The 21,777-nt window shown below is 43.3% G+C and overlaps 4 protein-coding genes across 4 annotated transcripts; 3 read left to right on the forward strand and 1 right to left on the reverse strand.

Moving 5' to 3' along the window:
• LOC102706829 (dirigent protein 16) lies at positions 1-945 on the forward strand. Its single transcript, XM_040522377.1, has one exon. The coding sequence runs from the start codon at positions 126-128 to the stop codon at positions 921-923; it is 798 nt and encodes a 265-aa protein (XP_040378311.1). The 5' UTR covers positions 1-125; the 3' UTR covers positions 924-945.
• Positions 946-1,253: 308 nt separating this feature from the next.
• On the reverse strand, positions 1,254-5,739 carry LOC102707106. Its single transcript, XM_015835284.2, has 7 exons — positions 5,608-5,739; positions 5,351-5,441; positions 5,043-5,177; positions 4,872-4,970; positions 4,445-4,585; positions 2,264-3,885; positions 1,254-2,160 (listed from the first exon to the last, which is right to left on the reverse strand). The coding sequence occupies exons 2-7, from the start codon at positions 5,411-5,413 to the stop codon at positions 1,269-1,271; spliced, it is 2,952 nt and encodes a 983-aa protein (XP_015690770.1). The 5' UTR covers positions 5,414-5,441; positions 5,608-5,739; the 3' UTR covers positions 1,254-1,268.
• A 9,351-nt stretch (positions 5,740-15,090) lies between these two features.
• On the forward strand, positions 15,091-16,663 carry LOC102700873 (xyloglucan galactosyltransferase KATAMARI1 homolog). Its single transcript, XM_040522763.1, is given in 2 exon segments — positions 15,091-15,164; positions 15,166-16,663. Coding segments are annotated over 2 exon segments (1,503 nt in total). The 3' UTR covers positions 16,595-16,663.
• A 3,054-nt stretch (positions 16,664-19,717) lies between these two features.
• LOC102701148 (xyloglucan galactosyltransferase KATAMARI1 homolog) lies at positions 19,718-21,438 on the forward strand. Its single transcript, XM_006649326.2, has one exon. It carries the CDS (start codon positions 19,718-19,720, stop codon positions 21,290-21,292), a length of 1,575 nt encoding a protein of 524 aa, XP_006649389.1. The 3' UTR covers positions 21,293-21,438.
• Positions 21,439-21,777: the final 339 nt, after the last annotated feature.

Raw genomic sequence — 21,777 nt, forward strand, 5'->3', positions numbered from 1 at the left:
TAGAAATTGCACACAAACATTTGATATATAAACTCGTCTCGCCATTTGTTTGATCACCAACACACAGGAAAGTTAAGCCGTTGAGCTCGAACAAAGTAAGGAGAGTGCGCGCGCTAGCCAAAAAAATGTTTAGCTTCGCATTGCCAGCCGTTCCTCTCTTCGTTCTTGCCATCGCCACGCTCCACATTCCCGCCACCCACGCGCAGATGCCCTCCGCGGCGACGACAGGCGCCGCCGTCTCCGCGACCAACCCACAGTCCGGCGCCGGCGGCGTACACGAGCCCCTGGAGCTGTACATTCACGACATCCTCGGCGGCTCGAGCCCGACGGCGCGGCCCATCACCGGGTTGCTCGGCAACATCTACAACGGGCAGGTCCCCTTCGCGCGGCCCATCGGCTTCGCGACGCCCAAGAACGGCGTGCCGATCCCCAACTCCAACGGCGCCATCCCCACCTACAACGGCAACAACGGCATCCCGCTGGACACCGGCCTCGCCGGCGCCGGCTTCGCGCAGCCAGCGAAGGGCGGCGGCTCGGCGCAGGTGCAGGTCGGCCCCGACGGGCTCAGCCTCGGGTTCGGCACCATCACCGTCATCGACGACGTCCTCACGAGCGGGCCGGACCTCGGCGCGCAGCCGCTCGGCCGCGCGCAGGGCGTCTACGTGGCGAGCGCCGCCGACGGGTCGGCGCAGATGATGGCGTTCACGGCGATGATGGAGGGCGGCGAGTACGGCGACACGCTCAACTTCTTCGGTGTCTACAAGGTGGGCTCCGCCCTGTGCCGGCTGTCCATCACCGGCGGCACCGGCAAGTTCAAGGGCGCCGGCGGCTTCGCCGAGGTGCGGCCGCTGATCGCCTCCGGGCAGCACGTCACCGACGGCGCCGAGACGCTGCTCAGGATCACTGTCCATCTCGCGTACTAGCTGGATGAAGTGCTCGACCATCCATGATTTTTGCTGCAGCTGTCACGTCCTTGGGTTGTTTGCTTCCGTGCAATGAAGTGTGTCTGCGTCCTCTACTGGGATTACCTTTTATTTAGGCAGTAAAATACTGAAATGACGTGGTAATCCATTTGGAAAGAAAGGTTACTTCCATATGCATTTTCTTCTTGCAACATAAACTATCATGCAGTACTAGTTGGGCTTCAGTCATGCTCATGCATAGCATATTAGTGTCCTCAATCACAACGGCTTTTGCTTCTACACTTGGCAGAAACTGAATTGGCATAGCATCTGAATCATCATGGCTGTACATTTACAGTGAATTTTTCAGATATTATCAGAGAAACTAGCAATGTGAGAAACTGCGTCCTCAAGGCGCGACAAGTGTATAGCAAACCTGTCCTTCAGCTCCCCCAAGTCTGTTTCACTGAGAGCGCCCCGCATGATCTTGAGACCGTTCTGTACAAGCGTCATTCCTTCACAAATTCCATCCGGCATCTTCCTCTTCCTTGTTTTCCTCACATCATTGGTAATCAAAATTTTCTCAGGCTCTGGAGCTAGTGGAATTTCAAGGCATGATTCAACCAGTTTCTTCAGCATCTTCCCCTCTGAAACTAGATAACACATTTGCTCCTCGGACCATTTGTCATCTTTCAAGGCTACCTCTTTTTCAAGGAAGGCTTTTAATTCCAACATAAACCCGTTTTCATCTATGTCCACCCCCGTGCTAGTGTTATAGGAAAGGGCGGCATCTTCAGGAACAAATTTCCAGAGTTGTGCAAAAGATGTGCGAGCAGCAAAGTACCCAAAGGAGCCCACTACAAGGTGAATGAGTGCCCAATGGCGCTCCCTCAGCAAGAAATGGAATAGATCCCACATTGCAGAACAAAGTATGTTAGCGTCATCTTCAGTAGTGTTCAAATGACCAAGAATTGCCATAAATGAAGCCATTGATGGTTTGCATTGAGAGATTGCTGCAATTGAATTATCAGGACCAGACATGAACAGTGTGTGCAGCTCCAAAGTTAACTTTTCCAGCTCACTGAACGCACAAAGATGCCTCATGTGTGTAATAATAACTAATATGGAACTGATGTGCTGGACAAGGAGGTTCTTACTGCCATCAGGTGAAGTTCTATACATATTAATGAGAGAGATTGCGATCTTGAATATAGTAGCAATACTTTTTTCATTTACAGTAATTGTGTCCTTTATTTCACTGCATAAAAGATTGTGTGCAAAAGCAACATTCTGTGAGTTTTAATAAATAAAAGCAGTATTCTAGCATCAGATTGAATAATAGTAATGGATAAGGGACTTACCAACTCTGCAACGCAGAGGCTAGAGCATGTACAGGAAGCCCTACTACACCCGAGCTAGAAGAAGTTGGCAAGTCAATTTCTCCATGATTATTCAAATAGTTCTGTTTCTGTAGATACCCAGCAAATGCAGTGAACAGTGTCTTCAAAGCAAGTTCCTTTGTACCAACAGATAATGACTCAAAAGGAAATCCTTCCATCAATAGTGCTAAGTACAGGATTGATGACTCGTAAGAGTTATCATTCAGCGCACAGGTATAAATTTGATCAATGGTCGCAGGCGATGCATAGCTCAAGATGGTACACAATGCACGTGCAAGCTTCCTCAGAGAACTGAGAGGTGCAAAAACTTCATCCGGTGATGCTAGAGTCTTTAACAGAATAAGTAGCTGATTGATCAAATAGGTCGAAGCTTCAGTTTCAGCATAATGCACGAAGAAACACCATAGCTCTGTTAGAATTCCCAAGCAAAGGAAATGGGGATGGAAAAGGTTCTCAAGTAAGAAGACTTCAAAGTCACTCCAAGCAGCACTTGAAGCAGAAGCAGCAATCATAAAAGTCTTCAAGGCTTGTATAAGAGAAGTATATATAGGTTGCCAGACAACTCCAGGAGCATCTTCAGCACCACTTAGGGCAGGAATTTGGCAGCCAAGGACGTATGAGTAAACATCTTCTAATATTAAGATATTTAGAAGCGGATGTAGCTTCTTACATAATTCAATGACCACCTCTTCTGTCAACCATGGGGAAGCATTGAGGAGGTGCAAAAAGACAGTAAATTCAGCAGGTAAAAGTGCCCTGTTTATATTATCACCATCAGAATCCACAGAAAAAATGCAACCCAATGAAGCAAAATTCATTCTATGATCAACTTGTCCTGTGTTCTCTGGATTATTAGTTTCTACCTTTTCTAACAAGTACTCCACAAGCTGGCATTTGGACTCTGGACTTACTTCTGGTGACTTCATAAGTGTGTCTAGCAGAAGAAAGGAACTAGGCTCCAGTAACTCAAAAACTAATTCACTTGCTGCTTTCAACTGGGGATTTCTGCAGAATAGAATGCTTGAGTATGAAATCACCAGTGCACACCTAATTATGTTCTTGTATATTGCCATTGCTTCGGATGGATATATTGAACAAATCCTTACGGCGTTCATTAGGAAATATTTGATTGGTAAGAATGCCCTTCTAGCTTCAGTGGTACCAAGGACTTCTTGTAATGGCACACACCATGTCTCAGTAGCAATCCTCAGAGATTCAATGGCAATGGAGATAGGAATTAAAATGATCTCTCTTACATTCACTTTTCCTTCTATCGTTCCTTTACCAAGCTGTAGTAAGGAAATTATGCCCTTCCATGATATATTCAGTAAAATCACCTGGCTCCCACCACTGGATGCTGCATAGGTTCCTATTTTACACAAGGATTGAATAGTGCATGCTGTAATCTGGGCCACGTTGCTAACAAGATCTGGCTCTTTGTGTTCCACAATTATCTCTTCTTTAGGCATGCTCATTATGCACTGATCTGATTTTGCAGCCTCAAAGCACCCTCTGCACAGTTTAATTGTTTCATCTAGAAAAACAGGTGCAGCCTTAGCAACATGTCCTGTAGATCCGAGTTTCTGTCAACAGATATCAAACAGAGAGCGTATACTATGAGATCATTTCTGCAATATTAACATTCTAGTGATTTGAAAAGAGCACTGCCATCTTATATGATCAAAGTCAGATAAAAATCATAAATCAATATTAACATTCTAGTTATTTGAAAAGAGCGCTGCCATCTCATATTATCAAAGTCATATAAAAATCATAAATCAATTTTAGTCTGACAAATCTATGTATTAGGGTAGGAAGCACTTTCACTTAAATAATGGGTTTCCAGTATTTTTAACAAAAGCATCCCTTTAGGAGCAAAAAGAACTTGCACGTAATTTGAAATAGACAAGGCATTACTGTAGTGTCATGGAGGTAATATATTTACACTGGCATTCCCCTTTTAGATTTTTATTGTTAAGTTAATTTCAGGAGATGGAGGATAGATATGCAAGGTAACATATAAATCTTTCTTATAGGACATAAATCAAGTAACATGATCATAAAAGTCATGCAGGTCAAACCAGAAGGTAATGTATCAGTTAAGCCAGATGATATTACCATTGTGAGAATAGGAACTGTTACCTTGTTGTCAAGTATTGAGCTTTCTGTCAGGGTTAGTAGCTCCAAAATAAAATCGCCAACAGCATGCACTGTATCTTTGGCAATGCATTTAGATGCAACGGGAAGGAGATTGGCAGATATATCTAAGGTCAGTGCAATTATCTGCAGTCAAATAAGTTGGAATTGTATTAGAATATTCTACAGAGAATCACAGTTACAGAAATGAATACATGATGTAGCGACGCTACAATTAAGTATAGAATAATAATGAACTGGTAAACATGTAACGATTGAGAAAAGTATTGTTAACTTCAAGCTTAAAATGCATAGGCCTGCACTGAATATACTAATGTCTAAAATATTCTTTTTGCTATTATTGATAATACATGTATCGCAATGAAATACAAACAGTTCTGCTCAAGAAATAGAGATACTCAAAGGCCTTGACCTCAGGAAATAATCTGGAGTGCTCTTCCTCTTGGGCAACTTCAGATTCGTCAATCGATTCAACAGACCACAGGAGATGCCTCACACACCATGAGCCAGCCTGAAACAGGTGCACCTATTCGGAATGGCGCTTATGATGAATAAAAACTCTATTTGGAATGGCAACAAGTACCTTCGCACCAAAAGTAAGAAATGGCCCCAAGCAATTGGTTGTATCTAAATGTGAGTATTTAAAAGCATCCTGTAAAATTGACTTGTGTAGCATGCAGTGCGATACGCCAGAACATGTAGAATCATCCCATGATGCCTAAGATTCGTCGTTAAGGCAACATAAGAAATCTCCTTACTAGCAAACACTCACACTGTGTACCCAGAAACAATGAATCAACTAATCCATCAGGCATATCATCGTTTGTTCGATATCAAGTAATAAAGGGAAGTATACTGATATTAATTAAACAATAAAGGGGCAAAGGATACGATGAGATTTTCAAGTACTGGGGCCAGATCATCTGCACCAGGGGCGGATTCAACGTGGGACATAGGGGGTTCAGTTGAAACCCCAAACTTTCTGGGAACAGAAGAATACGCTATCAGTATTAAGGCTAACGAAATGTAAGAGAAAAACTTCCAAATCCTGAAGAGAACCTAGGGTTCGTGCAAATTCCAGGACGAAGTGCGTGCATAGAGAGGTGAGAAAGAAAATGTGGCTGCATAACGGATGGATGGAGGCTCACCGGTGAGGATGCGGCGGGGAAACAGCAGGACGACGGCGCCCCTTCTGCTCGCGGGAGATCGGCGCAGGCGGCGGGCGAACACGGAGGAGACGAGACGGGAGTCCGACGGCTGGACGCCGATGGGAGGCGGCGGGTTCATTCTTTTTTTATTATTGTTTTAGTTATATACTAGTAACTCTGTTTTCATTAAAATGACGTTATGTTAATTAACCCTTCATGTTTATGTATATAAGTTAAATTTTAAATTTTAAATTAGAATTGATTTTAGGAGATTTATTCTAGTTTATTATTCAGCCATAGATCGTGAAAAACATCTATATCAAAGGTTTGCTAATAAATTATTTTTCATGTGTTAACAAGTTGTTTTGCTTAGGCTTAATTTCAACAGAACAATAACGTTGTTAAACAAATGTTTTTTTTTTCCAGAATCAAAGCGGACAATGAACCATTTTCCTTCTAGTTCTCATTATAAAGTGAGCACTGAAAAATACATAATAAAATTTAAAAATTACAGTATGAATATATGGAATTTAAAGTGTAAAATATAGAATTTATAGTATAAGGCTTGACTACTTTGACCCGATAAATAGTGCTATATAAGTGAAATATTACTAAAATAATGCATTTAAATTGTTTCTTAATCGTTTCAAACAGATATTTTGATCAGCTGAACCTAATGTGCTAAGAGTATTCTAAGATAATAAATTGAAAAAAAAAAAGAGAGAGAGGAGGTTGCTCGTCAACAATTACTGCCTCTTATTTTGGGCCAGAAGAAATATGACATATGTTCCTTTAACAGAAGAAACTATCAATATTATTAAAATTTTAGTATATTTAACATAAATTTGATTATTATACATATAAATAATATTTTATATATACATATGTTACTTAACTTTTTTTAGAATTTATGGAATATTTTTTCTAAACCGAATATAGAATGCTCTATCCTCTAATCTAAGGTTATAATATGATATTATTGATATCTCCAGGCCGAGCTAACGTGTGGCCCATTGGCATTAAACCAGCCCACACAGCTGCGATTTAGCCCGTTACACATGTTTAGGCCCCTCTGATTTAAAGGAATTTTAAAAGATTTTATTTCTATGGAAATTTTTCCTACAGACCCCTTTGAATAAAGGAATTAACTCTATGAAATCCTATGAAATGTCTCTTCTCATATAAGTTTTGAAGAAAATTTAACAAGAGGTAGAACATTATGAAAAAAATCTTATGAGTCTCTGTCTTTCCTTAAATTCCTGTGTTTTTCTTATGGTCTAATCAAACGGCTATTTCTACATTTTTTCTATGTTTTGTAATCTTATGTTTTATATTTACATTCATGTCAAAATTCTATGTTTTTTCTTGTTTCTCCTTTTTTTCATTCTTGTGATTCAAATGCCCCTAAAAGGTATTCCGTATCAAATATTTTCAGTTTTGGTAGTTCGAGCTGATAGATTCCATTTACTATTGACTCGTCGAATGAACAATTCTATTTACGGGCGTGTCAGTGTATAGCCAGATTCAATATACTTCTTTGGATTCCGCTTGATCAAATTCAGCCACCCCATCTTTTTACTTCTACTTATAATTATAGGTTAAAATTTAAATTTTTAGTCTTAAATTTAAAGTTAATTTTGAGATTTTTCACTGAATATTATTTTTTTGTCTTAGTTTTTAGATCGTTAAGAAGTATATAAAGGTTTTATTTATAAGTTATTTTTTGTCTGCTAATATATCATAATCACCTCGAACTTCTCGGGATCTGTCGATAAGACAGTAATTAGGAGTACATTAGAAGCACTAGTAGGTCAGTGATAGCCCAAGCCTAAACGGGTAATATTGGCTGGAAGTACCGACGAGTTCATCGCATCTTGGCATTGACTAGATTTTGGAGTAAAACTAAGCACGCGAGCTCTAGATCTTCAGACGCCGGAGCTAAGCAATAGGCACCCTCTCCCCATCTCCATACAATCTGCGTGGTTTGCAAATCGCTAAAACTAACACCTGACAGCACTATTAGCAGTAAAATCTTTGGCTCCCATCGATATTTTGTTTTGGAAGAAAAAACGAAGTAGTTTATAAACCAAAATCTTTATGGTTTGGCTTATAAGCAAACGATGTAACATAAACAAATCAACAGTCTTACCAAAAAAAACAAATCAACAGAAATATCCATAGCAATTAAAAACAAATGGGGTAAAATAAACTAAGATATAAAATCATAAGAATAAGTAAATTTTAAATTTAGTACATAGGAAGAAGCAAAACGAGATAGCCTTTATCGGTAAAAAAAAATGGTGCGAACGCTAATTGTAAATCTCTGTTGTCGTTGTCGTGCCTCGAGACAGTTGGAATCGGAGAGCCTCCGGCGTGCCAGTACCATGGCCAAATTCTCCGGGTGATTGCATATTTATAAATAAAAAATAATTTATAAATAATTTAAATTACCAGTGAACGAGATGAAACCCTAGGAGTTCGATCGGCCGAGTTTGTATATCCGATGCCATGGCGGAGATTGGTCGATCGATCAACTTGTCAAAGGAATCGGACACTCTATCTTTTCGATCTTTTCGCTTATGGCTATGTTTATAAACCAAAATTTAAATTTTCAACGATAAATTTAAAGTATATTTTAGATTTTTATTATATTATATTTTTTTATTTATCTTTTAGATCACTAATAATATGTTATAAGCACTAATAATATTTTATTCTAGTTACGCCCGATCCCAGTGAAAGGGGACAGCAACGATCGTAGTGACAGAAGCTTCCTCTATGCCGGTCAGCGGCTGCTTATCTTGGGGAAAGCAGCTGTCGGGCATTTGCCCTACGTTGGTTGGGCGACTTGCTTGATCCCGTGGAAACTTTGAGCTCATTTCACCAATGATTCACTGAGTCTCTCAGCCAATTGAAGTGCTCATAGTGTTTTAGAGGCATTAGCGGCTAATTTGATTCTGGTCTTCCCATTGTTTGTTTTTTTATAGTACATCTTTTTTTATTGCACGGAGATGTAACATATTTTTAGTGTCAGCTTGGGTACGGGATATTCAATTTACAACTTGAGTGCATATGCACTGATATCTTGTATGCCATCAAGATGACCATAAATAATATTAAAAATTAAAGTACATATATTACAACATTTCTATATCATGCCACCAACATCCAAAGCTAAATACAGTCTACAAAGCCCATAGGGGGAAAACAAATTGTGTACTTAATATTCATAACTAAATTTATGTAAGCACCCAATAGCTTCTCATGAAGAACACTAGGATGCGGACGAAAAATAATTTATAAGCGAAACTTTTATATACGTGTCCATAGCAATTGAAAAGTAAAAACTGTAAAATAAATCACAATAAAACAATAAAATTAAGATCAAAATTAAGCTTTTAAAATTTAAAATTTGATTATAAATAGTTACAACTGCGAAACCGTGAGAGCCAAAAAATCACTCAATTGTTTTTAGGGAGGTGATTGCAGAATGCATCACAAGTGTCAGTCGGTCAGTAGTAGTGAATAAAGATGTACTAGTGCCATATAAAACAAAGCTGCAGCTCACCGATTATGTAGCTAATATAATTACTTGGAAGCTCACAAACCGTTTATTTAAATTTCTAATCTTAAATTCACAATTAAATTTAGTTTTTCTCATCGTAGTTTTATTTTTAAACTTTTTTATTTTTAAATTGCTAAGAACACATATATAAAAATTTTATTCACAGATTTTTTTTTTAAATATACCGTTTGTTTTTCCTCTGGAAAGAGAAAGGATCACCTCTCAGGAGACTGTTGGACCTGTTTAACGATCACAGTTCTTCCGATCCGTCAGTACAAGCTATGAAATGTTGATCTGAAAACCTTGGGCTCCAAAGAAATGCAAGATCTTCGCTTGGCTAATCATTCAGAATAGAATGTGGATGTCTAACATATTAACAAATCGTGGATGATCAAACAATACCAACTGCCATCATAGCCGACACAGTTTAGAAATATTCACCCACCTGCTAAGAGTGCATATTTACAATGAGAATCTCGAACATAATTGTAGCTTGTACATCGTGCGAGCAACTCAAGTCGGCAATCCAGAGCACAACTACGATAGTCCACGAACAGTGAGTGCCACTGGCTAACGGGACACTGCCTCTCTGACTTAAGTTAGAGAGATGTAGGTGGTTGATAGTGGGCCCATCGCTCATGGGTCCAACTAAAAACTTAGATATTAGAGAAGGATCTAATATCAATTAAATAGGTAAAAATGAGACTTTGAACCCAGGCTATCTAGGCCAACATCTCATGGAGCTAGCCCACATATCAGTCATTCTGACTTAAGTCAGAGGATCCTATTTCCAACGACAAAGGGGCATGGATCCCCTATAATATGAACTTTAGCAAGTGCAAAACGTCTTTCACAACTATAGCTTAGTTTCCCTTCTTGTAAAGTTTATGTCTTTTAACTGTACAACATTTTCATCGTGCTTTATTTGACAAAGGGGTTCGTTGTTTGACGAACAATATATTTATAAAGAAAAAATGATTTATTAACTAATTTTTATATACATATTCTTAACGATCTAAAAGCTAGAGAATAAACTATGAAAAAATTCTAAAATTAACTCTAAATTTAAGGTAATTTAAATTTTAATTTATAAGGACAAGTAAAGAGACGACGGTGAAAATTGGCTTAGTCTGTGTCAGTTCATTCAAAAAAAATATATGCAAGAATGCAAGACTCTTGAAACAGAACTTGATCAGAATGCCATATCTGACTGAAAGATCCGAAACATCCAATGGAAGCTCAGAGCCTCAGATGAACCCACTCAGAGACTGGCTCACGTGGCACGGTATTCATCGCAAAAAAGCCAAAAACTATACTAGCATATACACATTCGTATCCAGCATCAACTTGTGCTACAAAACAAAATTGTACACTGGTACAAAGCGTATGTATGTACACTGTTACTGTTGACCGAGTTATGTCACCCTTTTTTCGAGCCACAGTGTAAAGTTATAAATACAACTCAATGCCATCTTAAACAAATAAGAAATCTTCATTAAACAATCATGTTAGAAACAAAGGCACAAACGAGACACGAATTTAATGTGGAAAACCCTTGCGGGAAAAACCACGGGCGCCAACCGGCAATAATCACTATGAGGATATGATTACAATGCAGGGGAAACGATGAGAACCTTTTTTTTTCTTCTTCCCGTGCAGACTACAAGAGTATATATAAGGGGAAAATCTAAGAGTCCTAGTAGGATTAGGCGAAAGAATCCTATTAGGAAACTAATCCGACTCCTAGTAGGAAACAACTGGGAGAAACCTACTAGGAAACTAATCCGGATATAATTCCAGTTACAATTCGGATCACATATTTAACAATCTCCACCTTGAGACGAATTTTCTCTTGTAGCATCAAAATCATCAATTACCAATATACACCTCACAGGTCAAATTGATTGCGCGCCAAATAGTCTCTTGGACTATACCGTAACACCAACCAAGCTTTATATCTTGCCTTATCAGTTGGAGATATACCTTCCTTTCTTTTGAAAATCCACTTGCAACGGATAGGTTTCTTCTCCTTTGGCAATTCCACCAATTTCCAAGTATGATTCTTTTCAAGTGACTCCATCTCGTCATGCATGGCAGCTATCCATCTATTGCTATCGGCAGAAACAATAGCCTCAGAATATGAAGAAGGTTCTGCATTACCTTCGACTTCTTGCGCCACACTCATAGCATAAGCAACTATGTTCGCTTCTTCGATCAATCTTTGAGGGGCTTTAATATTTCGCCTAGCTCTGCCTTGTGCAATAGAGTATTTTGGTAACTGCTCAACAACAGAAGAGTCTGACTCTTCAATAACCGGTGCATCTTGGTTACTAGCAATATTCTCTTTTTCTGGTACATGTACTGAACTGATCAAGTGCTCCACCTGCACGCTTGCTTTCTGCTGACTCTTAACAGGAACATTAGTAGAAGATTTATCATTCAACATAACTGTTTCATTGAAGATGACATTTCTACTAATCACAACCTTTTGGGTTTCAGGACACCATAACTTGTAGGCTTTCACACCAGAAGGATAACCAAGAAATATGCACTTAATAGCTCTAGGCTCCAATTTACCGTTGTCAACGTGAGCATAAGTAGTACAACCAAATACTTTCAGGTCTGAATAATTAGCTGGGGAACCAGACCACATCTCAATTGGAGTCTTCTTATCGATGGCATAACTGGGTGAGCGATTAATAAGATAACAAGCAGTGGAAGCAGCTTCCGCCCAAAAACGTCTAGGTAAACCTGCATTTGACAGCATACAACGGGCCTTTGAAATAATTGTCCTGTTCATACGCTTAACTACGCCGTTCTGTTGAGGTGTATGAGAAACGGTGTAGTGGCGCACAATGCCTTCTGACCTACAATATGATTTAAATTGCCTAGAACAGAACTCCATCCCATTATCAGTACGAAGGACTTTCACCTTCCTTTCAGTCTGTCTTTCGACCATAGTCTTCCACTCCTTAAATACCAAAAAAGCTTCAAATTTGTGCTTTAGAAAATAGGGCCAAACTTTTCTCGAATAATCATCAACGATAGTCATCATATAACGAGCACCTCCAAATGACCTCTTACGAGCAGGACCCCATAAGTCAGAATGCACATAATCAAGAATACCTTCAGTAGTATGTGTGGATGTGGTAAACTTCACCCTCTTGTGTTTGCCAAAGATACAATGCTCACAAAATTTCAACTTTCCGATGTTTTGTCCATCTAGTAATCCTCTCTTGTTCAATTCTGCCAAACCAATTTCACTCATATGCCCGAGACGCATATGCCAAAGATCGGAATTCGATAATGAATCGGTAACTGTAGCAACATTACCTACTATCGTAGTACCTCGTAGATGGTACAAATCGGCAGTTTTAATATCAGCTTTCATCACAACAAGAGAGCCTTTTGTTACCTTCAAAATTCCGTCTCCACCGGAATATCTGTACCCTTTGCGATCAAGAGTAGATAAAGAGATGAGATTTCTCTTTAAACGGGGAATATGCCGCACATCTGATAATGTTCTAATGCAGCCATCAAACATCTTGATCTGTATAGTACCAACGCCCGCAACTTTGCAGGGCGTATTATCACCCATCAAAACATTACCACCTTGTACAGGTTCATAGGTGGTAAACCAATCCCTATTAGGGCACATATGATAAGTGCATCCAGTATCAAGAAGCCACTCGTCACTGGTTTGTACACAACCAGCATAAGCAACCAGTAATTCTGCATCTGGTTTATTATCAGTAGCAACTGCGGCTTTACCTTGCTCTTCTTGCTTACCTTTCGGTTTATAATTTCCCTTGTGCTTTTCTTTGTTCTGTAGCTTCCAACAATCGGAAATATCATGTCCACCTCTCTTGCAGTATTTGCATGACTTATACCTGCCTCTGGATTTTGATCTCCCGCGGTAGCCACTAGAACTTTTGTCTCTTGATTTGTTGTCTGTGTTCTTCTCTTGTTGCCTGCCCCGAACAACCAAGCTTTCTGGTTGTGAGTTAGATCCTTCAGAAGGTACCATCTTCTTCATCTTTTCTTTGGCTTGCAAAGCATCATAAACTTCTTGCAAAGTTAGAGTATCACGACTATACAAGATAGTATCTCTGAAATTTGCATATGAGCTAGGCAATGAGCACAACAGAATAAGGCCTAAATCCTCTTCATCATACTTTATCTCCATGGACTCAAGGTCAGCAACAATTTTCTTAAAAGTGGAGAGATGATCCATCACAGACTCATCATCTTGCAACTTGTGCAGAAATAACTTTTGCTTCAAGTGCATCTTGCTGGTTAGATCCTTTGTCATGCATATCTGTTCCAGCTTCAACCACAGCGCGGCAGCTGTCTTCTCCTTAAGCACTTCCTGCAAAATATTATTGGATAGATGAAGATGGATATATGCCATAGCCTTACGGTCTCTCTTCTTCTCATCGTCGGACCAATCATTTGTCCTTTTGTTGTTAAATCCATCAAGTGCATCATCCAGATCTTGCTGTGCAAGAATTGCACGCATCTTCACTTGCCACAATGAGAATCTTGTGTCTCGGTCCAAAAGAGGTAGATCATACTTTAAACTCGCCATTGGGAATAAATCCTGAATCTGTTGGTATTAATATGTTGAACCCAAGCAGATACGCGAAACTCCAGTGCTCGGAACGATGCACAATAGTTGATCTGACAACTTTTGGGCACACAAGATCGGGTAAATGTAGCAATTAAATCTGGAAAGAAAAACGATACTGTTACTGTAGCTGTACTATAGCTGCTACAGTAGCGCGGATTGGACGGCACGATCTGATGGCTTGTCCTTGGAACGATCAATTTTTCTCCTGCGTGCGTGCGTCTGCTCCTTTCTTTTTCTTCTGTGCGGACGCGACGTCGAGTCGGAGTCGCCGCCGATTCCGACCTGATCTCGACGGAACGGCGATTCTGTAGATCGCCGGAAAAAGCCCGATCAGCGGTAGCAACGTAGCATAGATTAATCTTCGCTGCTCTGATACCACTTGTTAGAAACAAAGACACAAACGAGACACGAATTTAATGTGGAAAACCCTTGCGGGAAAAACCACGGGCGCCAACCGGCAATAATCACTATGAGGATATGATTACAATGCAGGGGAAACGATGAGAACCTTTTTTTTTTCTTCCCGTGCAGACTACAAGAGTATATATAAGGGGAAAATCTAAGAGTCCTAGTAGGATTAGGCGAAAGAATCCTATTAGGAAACTAATTCGACTCCTAGTAGGAAACAACTGGGAGAAACCTACTAGAAAACTAATCCGGATATAATTCCAGTTACAATTCGGATCACATATTTAACAAATCAATTGGGAGTAATTACGACGGTACAAGCACGCAAGCAGAACTGTTGACGAATTATTGTCACAGCTATTTTGAACCACAATTTTAAAGTTATACAAACTCACTGATATGTTAAACAAATATGATCTCATTCAACGACCAGTTAGTAATTTAATGTCACCCATGCAGGTGTTAATATACTGCACTCCTCTGTCAACTCTGCAGCCCAGCAAGTGTGTGTTATTTTTTTTTTTTTTGAACCCAAGTGTGTGTTACTATTCATCTAGTAGATCATTAGGCTCTAGAGAATAGGTTAGTTCCCAAAATCTCATGGCAGAGTGCAAGAGTGCTTGGCTAGTCGTCGTCCATACTCCTTAGAGCAGAGTCTTTTGAGTCTTCGTCTTCCTCCAATCAGTTCTCGAGACATTGGTGTTGCTGAAGTATATATTGCGCACTCAACATGCAGATTAGAGTGACCAAACAAGTCGATCACACAAGTGGTGAGCCACTCACAAATCTTCGTCTGTGACATGCAAAGCCGCTTTACATTTTTATTCCTTTTTGATCGAATTGGTCTCTTGCTTGAATTACACTCCATGTATATACGTGCATGAGACTAAGTGTGATTAGTTCTTGGATCTTGACTCCGCAGCTGATCAAATCTGCACCGAGAGGCGGTGGGGAAGAAGGGGATGGAGAAGGTGGCGATCGGGTTGTTGCCGCCGCTGCGGTTCATCGCCGCGATCGCCGTCGTCTCGTGGACGTCGTTCATCTACTACCATTTCTCCTTGCTCAGCGGCGGGTTGCTGCAGCTCGGGCATGGCCGCGACGACAGCGCCGACCCGTGCCGGGGAAGGTACATCTACGTGCACGACCTGCCCCGCCGCTTCAACGCCGACATCCTCCGCGACTGCCGGAAGACGAGCGACCACTGGCCCGACATGTGCGGGTTCGTCAGCAACGCCGGCCTCGGCCGGCCGCTCGTCGACCGAGCCGGCGGCGGCGTGCTGTCCGGCGAGGCCGGGTGGTACGGCACGCACCAGTTCGCGCTGGACGCCATCTTCCACAACCGGATGAAGCAGTACGAGTGCCTGACCAACCACTCGGCGGTGGCCGACGCGGTGTTCGTCCCGTTCTACGCCGGCTTCGACTTCGTCCGCTACCACTGGGGGTACGACAACGCGACGAGGGACGCGGCGTCGGTCGACCTCACGCAGTGGCTGATGAGGCAGCCGGAGTGGGGGCGCATGGGCGGCCGCGACCACTTCCTCGTCGCCGGGAGGACGGGGTGGGACTTCCGGAGGGACACCAACATCAACCCCGACTGGGGCACCAACCTCCTCGTCATGCCGGGCGGCCGGGACATGTCGGTGCTCGTCCTGGAGTCCTCGCTGCTCCACGGCAGCGACTACGCCGTGCCGTACCCGACCTACTTCCACCCGAGGTCCGACGCCGACGTGTTCCGGTGGCAGGACAGGGTGCGCGGCATGCAGCGCCGGTGGCTCATGTCGTTCGTCGGCGCGCCGCGGCCGGACGACGCGAGCAACATCCGCGCGCAGATCATCGCGCAATGCAACGCGTCGAGCGCGTGCAGCCAGCTCGGCTGCGCGTTCGGCAGCAGCCAGTGCCACTCCCCGGGCAACATCATGCGCCTCTTCCAGAAATCCACCTTCTGCCTGCAGCCGCCGGGGGACTCGTACACGCGGCGGTCGGTGTTCGACTCGATGGTCGCCGGCTGCATCCCGGTGTTCTTCCACACCGCGACGGCGTACCGGCAGTACACGTGGCACCTCCCCAGGGACCACGCCGCGTACTCGGTGTTCATCCCCGACCGCGACGTGCGCGCCGGCAACGTGAACATCGAGGCGACGCTCCGGGCGATCCCCGCCGCCGCCGTGGAGCGGATGCGGGAGGAGGTGATCCGCCTCATCCCGGCGGTGATATACGCCGACCCGAGATCGAAGCTGGAGACGGTGAAGGACGCCTTCGACGTCGCCGTCGAGGGGATCATCGACAGAGTCGACATGGCCCGGGGAGGCTACGGGAGGTCGTGGCTCCGGCCGAAGCAATCTAGCCACCAAGCACTAGACGCTAAACGACGCAAACTAATTTAAATGTAGAATACTCGATGAATTCACATCAAAACAACACGTAGAATGAGATGGTATTTATCAATTTCGCTGATTGATTCAATCGAAGTAGATCTTTGAATAGTTCATTTCGTTGCCAGATTCGTTTAGATTTGAGATTTGCGCCGGTACTACTACCCATGTCCACGGTCGGTGCAGTTTGCAGATTCTCATTCCTGAAAAGCTGCACATGTACGGACTGAAACTAGTGGATTGGAAAACACACGTGCCATAGCAGTAGCACAAATGTCAGTTTGTAGCATCTAATATATGCTCTGCAGTTCCATCGAGAGTTCTTGCCTGAAAAGTTGGATTTTTGTCTTTCTTGGTTGGAAAAATCCATCCCTATCAATAATTATCAAACGTTATGCATGCGAACGTACCCTGTAAATAATAGCTTGAGCGGTCGCTCATCGGTACACCAACAAACAAATGTTATAAAAATAAAAAAGGTTATAAAATATGACTTTTATAATATTATCCTATAGGTACAATCGCAAATTCAAAATTGTTATATTTTAGATGCTGAAAAAAGTTTTGACCATTTTAACCGTATAAATTTGTTAGAATTACGTTTTATTTCTGCTCGTGTATGTACGATGAATCTGAAAATGATGTATATTGATATTGTTATTAGAAGTACATTTTACTAGTGTGTACAATGAGTGCATGCATAACTTATGTGTAAAATATATGCTCCCAAGGAATTTTTTATTTTTTAAACCTTTTAAGAAATAATTTTATTACTAAACTTTCGGGAAAAATATTTCCACCGCATGAAACTTTTGGTCACACCACCAACATTGGCGTGGCCAAAAGGCTTGCCACGGCATTATCGGTGGTGTGGCAACATTGCCTTGCCACGCCACTGACATTGGCGTGGCGAGATTGCCACGCCATGCCACGCCGATTAGGCTGCGTGCCAGCGTTGTCTTACCACGCCATTGTCACTGGCGTGGCCAAAAGGTTTGGTTTTAGAAAAATTTTGTCCAGAGGTTTAGTAATAAAATTATTTCTTAAAAAGGTTTATTTAATAAAAAAATTTTGCTCCCAAGGGTCATCATCTCCATAAACATATTAGCAAAAATATTTTCATCGCTTGATTATGTATACATTCCTTTCTTAGCAATTTTATAATCCTTGAGTAGGTACTGGTACCTTCTCACGAACCGTAAAATTGATCTCCTTTCTTACATAACATCTAAATAGTCATAAAAATAAAAATATAAGATAGACTAATACAAGATATACCATACAAGTTTAAATTTAAATTATACAAGCTATAACAAAAATAACAAATTTAGCTATTAATGTGTACACACTAGTTTCATTTTAACTTTTTTATTACAACTTATAGATATTGAATTTGAACTTGCATTTTTTAGAGTAAATATTTCATGTTAATTTAACTTGTTAACTTTTTAAAAACATTATTGACTATTTTGGTGATACGCAGGAAATCGGTGAATATGAAAATTCCATCTGCAACATACTGTATTAGCATGATACGTAGAGCACATATCCCTAGAGTTATTCAAATAAGTATAAATTTTACAGATTTTTTTTGACAATTTTTTTTACAGATTTGAAATTGGCTGTCGAATACGGCTGGACCAAATCAAAAAGTTCATTCGTTTACAGAGACACCGCTAGCACAAGTGCATGAAGTCATCGTCAGGCACTGCCGCACTGCCACGTTGACGATCCCTATAGACTCAACATGCTTGCTGCTACTACTTAAATCGAGAACTGTCGGTGACATTTCTCACATTACTTTTGGTTTTGGGTACATTTGGGAGGAGAAGTCTGGTCTGTACTTTGCACTAGCACTGAAACGCCGCACTCCACCGGTGGCCGACTCTGCTGTCGCCAAGACGACGGCAAGAGCAAACGCTGTGTGCATGTGTGGCTGCACACACATGCTCCATTCGCTTCGGCATCACGCGCAGCCGGTGCCGCCTCGCCGGAGGCGAAGTTGAGCTAGATCCCCGCGCCCTTCTCGGTCTCCGCGCGTTGCTTGGCCGTGCGCGCGCGAACCTGATCAGCTAGATCGCCGCGCCCGCCCGGCCTTGTCGATTTTCCATGCTTGGCGTGGTCGTGATCGCACCGGGCGCGAGAGTGCAGGCGACGAGGAGAGAGCCAGCGACTAAGGGCACCTACTCTGTATACTACGAAATTTATAAAAAAATCCCTCTCCATCTAACAAACGACCACAGCGTCTCTTTACGAAGAGATGGTAGGGGTGCATGCTATAATACCAAACCGACAGCGCTAACATTGTTGTATGCCACGTGTCGTCTATTCACTAATATCATTGATTATCTCGATTTATGTATCAAATAATAAATTAAATATTTTACAGATAAATAAATAGATAAGTCATTATACAAGTTATCTATTTATTTGTATGTGTTTGTACAACAACCACTGTTATACTTGTACTAAACGAGAGATTTAGTGCTTGTCAAGTTGCAATAAGATTAGTCTTAATCCGGTGTCAACTCCTAAGGGGACGCGATGGCCGTGCAACCACGTGAGATCTATAGGGGTCGCATACTCGCATCCACGCCAGTGGCCGGTTCAACCTCGAAGCAGCCGCCTAGCCGAAGTATGGTCACATCCTTCTACACACTCCATTTGATTACTGTAGCTGTATTTTACGAGAGTTGGTTAGTTGGGTTTGCTACGAGTGTGCTACATTGGCCGACTTCCATTTGATCTGTTGTGACACTCCCGAGACTTCTCGTCGAGGGATCCAAAGATTCGTAACACGTGCATGGATGCACAGATCACTGGCTTTTTTTCAGGCACACCAGCAAGCATTTGATATTTTCACAGTTATCTTTCCTTTTTAAAAGGAAAAGAAAAGGTTAATAAACAAAAGGAAATTAATTTAAACTTTTATATACATTTAAGAAATATTAAAAAATAAACTATGATAAAATTTTTAAAATTAATTTTAAATTTAATTTGTAAGTATAACCCGAAGCGAAAAAATCAGTGGTTTTTTACTGGAATGGCCAGTCGCATCTGCACATCAATTTCCACCAACTAATTATTAACCTGCTAAATGCATCCAGCTTAGGTCTTCACAAACTCTCCACGGCAATGGAGAGGGCCGGCGCCCAGAAAAGCGGCAAACGGTTGCTGCCTCGCCTCCTCTTCCTCGCCGCCCTGTCGTTCACGCCGTGGCTTCTCATATTCTGCCTCCACTTCTCCGTCTTCGACGGCGCGCCGCCGGTCAGATCGCCGCACCTGTCGCTCGTCGCCGTCGTGTCGGACGGCGGCGAGGACGCACAGGCGCAGCGTTTCCTCCTCGAGCAGGAGGAGCAGCTCGGGAGGCTCCCGTCGGCACGTGATGTCACGACGACGACGGTGGCGGCAGCGGCAGCGGCAGGGGACGCCGCCTGCGAGGGGCGGTACGTGTACATCCACGACCTGCCGGCGCGGTTCAACGAAGACATCTTGCGCAACTGCGGCGAGTGGTACCAGTGGATCGACATGTGCGTGTACCTCGGCAACGGCGGCCTCGGCGAGCCGGTGGACAACGCGGACGGCGCGTTCGCCGACGAGGGGTGGTACGCCACGGACCACTTCGGCCTCGACGTCATCTTCCACAGCCGCATCAAGCAGTACGAGTGCCTCACCGGCGACTCCTCCCGCGCCGCCGCCGTCTTCGTGCCGTTCTACGCCGGCTTCGACGTCGTGCAGCACCTCTGGGGAAGCAACGCGTCGGTCAAGGACGCCGCGTCGCTGGATCTCGTCGACTGGCTCACGCACCGCCCCGAGTGGCGCGCCATGGGCGGCCGCGACCACTTCGTGCTGTCCGGGAGGACGGCGTGGGATCACCAGCGGCAGACGGACAGCGACTCGGAGTGGGGCAACAAGTTCCTCCGCCTGCCGGCCGTGCAGAACATGACGGTACTCTTCGTCGAGAAGACGCCGTGGACGGAGCACGACTTCGCCGTGCCGTACCCGACCTACTTCCACCCGGCGAAGGACGCCGAAATCTTCCAGTGGCAGCAGCGGATGCGCGCCATGAAGCGCGAGTGGCTCTTCACCTTCGCCGGCGGCACGCGCCCCGGGGACCCCAACTCCATCCGTCACCACCTCGTCCGGCAGTGCGGCGGCTCCAGCTTCTGCAACCTGATCCAGTGCCGGAAGGGCGAGAAGAAGTGCCTCATCCCGAGCACCTTCATGCGCGTGTTCCAGGGCACGCGCTTCTGCCTTCAGCCACCCGGCGACACGTACACGCGGCGGTCGGCGTTCGACGCCATGCTGGCCGGCTGCGTGCCGGTGTTCTTCCACCCGGCGTCCGCGTACACGCAGTACAAGTGGCACCTCCCTGACGAGCACGACTCCTACTCGGTGTTCATCGCCGAGGAGGACATCCGCAGCGGCAACGTCAGCATCGAGGAGACGCTCCGCAAGATCCCGCCGGACGTCGCGGAGAAGATGACGGAGACGGTGATCAACCTCGCACCGAGGCTGTTGTATGCTGACCCTAGGTCCAAGCTGGAGACGATGAAGGACGCCGTGGATTTGACGGTGGAGGCGGTAATCGAGAGGGTCAAGAAGCTGAGGAAGGAGATGCACCGCTCCGGCGCCGGCGCCAGCGCATCGACGCGGCTCTCAACGACATCAGCTGATGCAAACACCAGTGGAGGTGTGCAATCGAGTTAGGTCAGAGTACCAGAATAGTTAGGGAGATGATACAAGTAAGTTACAGAGCAAACACATGAGATTTGAAACTGTTTGATTTTTCATGTTTTTCCAAAGGGAAAAAAAGCAGTGGTTGAAATAAAATTTTGATCCCGGTTACCTGACGATGGAAGGGAATTTGGGATCCTCTCTGCCTCGCCTATATTTGAATTAGGAGGAAGATGATGAACCGGTTGAGCCGCTAACCCGCACGAAGCCACGAACGACTTTGCATACCAACAAAAATTATAAATACAAACTCTGGGAACTTTTTCGGTGTTTGTATTTGGGTTTTTTTACCATCATTTAGAATTTTTACCATCATTTGGAACTAACATGAGGTGCCAACAATTTTAGCGTGAAATTTTGATACCTTAATACGTTGTATCTTAAGGTACTAAATATATACTGTGATTAAATTTATTTTTTTTAAGTGGGATAAAAAAAACTCGTAAAAGGACTAAAAT

This window comes from Oryza brachyantha, chromosome 3 (genome assembly GCF_000231095.2).
Source record: "Oryza brachyantha chromosome 3, ObraRS2, whole genome shotgun sequence".
NCBI classification, from domain to species: domain Eukaryota; kingdom Viridiplantae; phylum Streptophyta; class Magnoliopsida; order Poales; family Poaceae; genus Oryza; species Oryza brachyantha.

Coding starts and splice junctions, on each gene's coding strand:
- LOC102706829 (XM_040522377.1), top strand. CDS start 126: ATGTTTAGCTTCGCATTGCCAGCCGTTCCTCTCTTCGTTCTTGCCATC.
- LOC102707106 (XM_015835284.2), bottom strand. CDS start 5,413: ATGTCCCACGTTGAATCCGCCCCTGGTGCAGATGATCTGGCCCCAGTA. Junction 4,586..4,871: donor ACTCCAGATTATTTCCTGAG/GTCAAGGCCTTT, acceptor ATTTGACTGCAG/ATAATTGCACTGACCTTAGA. Junction 2,161..2,263: donor GCCTCTGCGTTGCAGAGTTG/GTAAGTCCCTTA, acceptor TCTTTTATGCAG/TGAAATAAAGGACACAATTA.
- LOC102701148 (XM_006649326.2), top strand. CDS start 19,718: ATGGAGAGGGCCGGCGCCCAGAAAAGCGGCAAACGGTTGCTGCCTCGC.